The following is a 4,500-nucleotide window of genomic DNA, read 5'->3' as shown; positions in this document are numbered from 1 at the left end:
ATGTGCAAGGGTTTTGAAAGCTAAATATTATCCTAATGGGCGGTTGGAGGATACTGTTTTTGCAGGTAACGCGTCCTCTACTTGGCAGGCCATAACATATGGCTTGGAGCTCCTTGGCTCGAACGGTGACAGTCAAAATGTATGGCGGATCGGTGACGGTCAAAATGTTCGTATCTGGCGCGACCCTTGGCTCGAACGGCCGGCGTCATACCGGCCCATATCACAGGCTGGAAGGTGCCGATTACGCCGAGTGGCAAAACTACTTGATGATCGTGGTGCATGGAACACTGAGCTACTTCAACAACACTTCTTGCCACCCGATGTTGATGAAATACTAAAGTTGCGTCCCTCGCCAAGGATGCATGATGTCTTGGCTTGGGGCCCAGACCCAAAAGGCATCTTTTCTGTCAAGTCGGCCTACAAGATTGGTCTTGAGGATAAATTTCGCACGTCTTCATGCGCCGCGAGCAGGGCACCGGATGGCAATTGTGCCATCTGGAGAGCATTGTGGAGGTGCCCTGTTCCACCTAAGGTATGCGTATTCGGCTGGCGAATTGCGACAAACTCATTGGCTACGATGGAGAATAAGCATAAGAGAACCTTGGAAAAATCGGATGTGTGTGGCCTATGTGGCGTTGAGCGGGAGGACACCTTCCACGCTGTTTGCAGGTGCCCCATGGCGGGTGCACTATGGGAGGCCATGAGGGAGTCATGGCCACTCCCGGACCTGGCGACGGTCATGAACACTGGCAAGGAATGGCTACTTCACCTCCTGGATAACTGCACCGAGTTGCAACGGCTGGTCATCCTCATGACCTTTTGGCGTGTGTGGCATTGTAGGAACGAGGTCACACATTACAAGCCGGCACCACCTATCGAGTGTTCGCGGAGATTCTTGAATAGCTACATCGAGTCCCTACTGTGCATCAAGCAGCATCCACAAGGAGATTTGGTGAAAGGCAAGATGGTTCAGAGTGTACCGCATATGGTCAAGCAAACAGTAGCATCACCGACAGGTATACAAGCTAACACAACTTGGGAGAAACCTCCGGCGGGATGGGCGAAGCTCAACGTGGATGGATCATACGTCCATGGCGAGAATAACAACATCGGGGCCATCATCTTCTCTTCGTGTCGCTTTCTTCGATCATGTTGCTCCCCGATGGAGGCGGAAATGGCAGCGTGTCTTTAGGGCACGTCCTTGGCGCTGCAGCGAACGGAGAAGCCATTAATCATTGAATTAGATTGCAAGGAGGGAGTGGACGCCCTGATGGATAGCAGCGTCAACAGATCTTCACTGGCGAGCTGGGTGGAGGAGACGAAGAGGGCCCTGCATGGGATCCGGAGGCATAGTTTTGGCCACGTCCGGAGATCAGCCAACAGTGCCGCCCATTGTCTAGCTCATAGGGGACGCACCACCCAGCGTATGATGGTTTGGCTAGGCTCTGGGCCTGAGGATCTTTCTCTTATTTGTGAAAACGAGTGTAACACCTTTTCTTAATTAATACAATCTCGTTTCACCCGCAAAAAAAAAAGAAGTTAACATACTGTGTTGACACGGTATGATGTGGGACTACCTTAGTTTTTCGAAGCCGGGGTCTATACAAGAAAAAAAAATATGTTGGTCGACACGGTATGACATGCACAAATTTCAACATTTGTCGGGGGCTACCATTAATTCTAAAGATGGGTATACAAGGAAAAAAATATTAGAACCATGGAAAGAATTCTACGCCCACTTATGCAAACACAATTGACAAAGTTATATCTATCCTAGAAGGGGAAATCAATTTATACAAGAAAAACAATACTGACAAACACATTTCAATCAACTGTTCAAGCATTACCACAAAATACAGTTAACACAGCAATGCAAGATGTTGATTAATAGCAGAACATCAGCTGCTGTTCGCCCAACAAAATATAGGCAGTTAAGGTACTCATGGCACTACTATAATTAAGGTAGGATTGCATCTGCTCGTCGCAAATGTTGCAGATGTAGCGTTTTCTCAAGGAAGTCATAGGCTCGAATACCTTCACTTCTCGGCCCAGCAGAAAAGCCCACCACTTCCATGGACAATGGACTTTGAGGTTTTCGACACGACTTCCCAAATAATGGCGTGCCGGTCGAGGGACAATTTATTAATGGTAAAGAAGACTGCTAACAACTTTCCATCCACCGTGAAGAATGTCGACTAATTGTTTGACACGTTTGCTAAGTTGTCTGAACAGATTATATGGCGTCGGAAACAAAACAAGCACGTCTACTTGATAGCGGTGCTCTCTATCGTTGGCACGACTATTTGGTTGCTGCGTTACGTGTGCATCGGGCGTGCTAACATGATGTTAGTGCAGTTGACAATGTTAGTTGCAACTAACATGCTCTGAAGTACATTGTTAGTGGCGACAACGGTGTGGCGTCTACTCGGCAGGACGTGTCCATGGGGTGCCGGATTGTTGACCGACGATTGTTTGTCGTTGACGGTCAAAGACGGGAAGCGGTTTGGCGTCTGTACGTATATCGAACGCGACTTGCAGATTGTCGGCATATAAGTTTTCAGCGGGGCCATAATTGCGTTTAGGCGAAAAAAAGGTCATTTAGGCGAATAAATACACCTTGGGGTGCCTGTTCTTGTCCGGGTGCAGCTGCAGCGCTGCTCCCGAATGTCAAATCAATTTTACCATCGATGTACGAATGTATGATCAGTAATTAAACGCAGCAATTAACGGTTGCGGATGTATGCGTACCGAGGTGCCGGTACCGCCGGTTGATGGCGTCCTCCGACGAGGCCTCGCCGATCTGCCACCGGTTCCGGACATTGAGTTAAGTAACACGATGCCGAAAACAGAGGCGCAACGAGGAAGAAGGACGTGCATGCGTATGTACTTACGGCGAGGACGAGGTACCAGTCGACGAAGTGCGCGCGGCGCGGAGAGCGGCGGCGGTGCGGGCAGGACGCGGCGCACACCTCGCGGGCCGCCTGAGCCTTCCCGGCCGCGTTACGCCGGGGCAGAGCACACGTGAAAGCAGTTTGTCTGTGTATGAACCAGGTGTCGGGGGATGAAGAGAGGTTTTTGTTGGTGTGACTTGTCCGCCTCGTGGAGTGGGGTGGGGAGGAGATCGAGGCGAGAGGGAGTGGGAGCGGGAGGGGCGGTTCCGAGGAGGACGAAGGAGTGGAGCCGGAAAGAGCGGGGATTGCGGGTGCATGCAAGTCGTGTCGCCAGCTAGCTTTGTTTTCGAATCGAAACGATAAAAAGAAAAAGCCCTCGCATCGCGTCTAGCTTGCACCGGAAATCGAGATCTACACGACCAAGCCAGCGCCCTCAGTGCTTCCCTCGGAACAAATTTTCAGGGACTTGCACAGCATGGCCATGCGGATGCGTTGAGCTGCTGCCTGTCCTGCTTTTTCCGGCACTGTGACACTCAGACGCTGGAAGGTGCTGGCCGCTGCGCTTCGAGTCACGGATGGGATCGTCGGATCGAAGCAGCCGATGGTCATTCTCTGATTGTAGCAATAGAAACCCGGCAAGGTGTCAGCCGGCGATTTCGTCGTCGGCGTTGCCTCTTGTGAACCGTCGAGCGAACATGGTGCCTCCTATAAAAGCCGTCGAGGATCCACGCGTAATTTCTGGTGCCTTTCATGCCTACGCTGATTCAAATCCGTGTTGTGCGGACACAACATGTAAGGCTGGATAATTCTAACACAAAGAAATACTGTGCACGAGGAGCATCGCAGGCCTAGCTCAGGTGCACTTTATAAAGACTTGAGTGGTAGCATCGATATGAAGCCATGGATCGTCCGGTAGTTCAATAGTTTAAGCGCTCCTTCATTATGTGCCCGATCCTTCGGTAGCTCAGAGGATTTCTTTTTTGAGCAAAAGAGATGCCTCCCTCATTGATTTCATATGATGAAACCATCTGATCTTAAGCATCTATAAACAATACGCACAACATACGAAGTTACGAGCATGCAACAAGACTTAAACTAAGGTTCTATTACAAACCTGAACGACAGGGGACAAAATAAGGCTAAGCACATGCTAAGAGCAACAGACACCAACCAGTTTTTATAGGGACCAACACAAAAGGAGCACTAGGACAAAACAACTTAGAGCCAACAACCAACTTCAACCATCAACAACACAAAAGGCCCATCTAACTTCACTTCTCCGTCTCTGGAATTAGCCACAAAGATTAGGGACTCTAGGTCTCCATCCCTGCGAAGCACGAAACACTTCACTTGCCACCTGCTCGACTAGTCTTAGCTCCCAACATCAATATTTTTGCCTTTGCATCCTTTATCTGCAGAATGGACCAACCAGAGATCCAATTACACATTAGTTTCACCAGCACAAATTGGATCATAAAATTTCTTTCTATTAAAAATCATATCATTTCTATACTTCCAGAGAGTCCAAAATAGAGACGACCCCGGCAAGAACAAGTTTTTTGCCAGGTTTCCGGAATGTCTTGATCTATCTATCAAAGAAATCATTAGA

General features: G+C 49.2%; 1 protein-coding gene across 1 annotated transcript; it reads right to left on the bottom strand.

Moving 5' to 3' along the window:
* Positions 1-948: 948 nt before the first annotated feature.
* On the bottom strand, positions 949-3,500 carry LOC109754571 (uncharacterized). The gene is made up of 4 exons (XM_040390183.1): positions 3,307-3,500; positions 2,892-3,036; positions 2,749-2,800; positions 949-1,207 (listed from the first exon to the last, which is right to left on the bottom strand). The coding sequence occupies exons 1-4, from the start codon at positions 3,498-3,500 to the stop codon at positions 1,119-1,121; spliced, it is 480 nt and encodes a 159-aa protein (XP_040246117.1). The 3' UTR covers positions 949-1,118.
* Between the last annotated feature and the right edge of the window lie 1,000 nt (positions 3,501-4,500).

The sequence above is a fragment of the Aegilops tauschii genome, chromosome 5 (genome assembly GCF_002575655.3).
Source record: "Aegilops tauschii subsp. strangulata cultivar AL8/78 chromosome 5, Aet v6.0, whole genome shotgun sequence".
NCBI classification, from domain to species: Eukaryota; Viridiplantae; Streptophyta; class Magnoliopsida; order Poales; family Poaceae; genus Aegilops; species Aegilops tauschii.
This window is presented reverse-complemented; position numbering and strand designations above follow the sequence as displayed.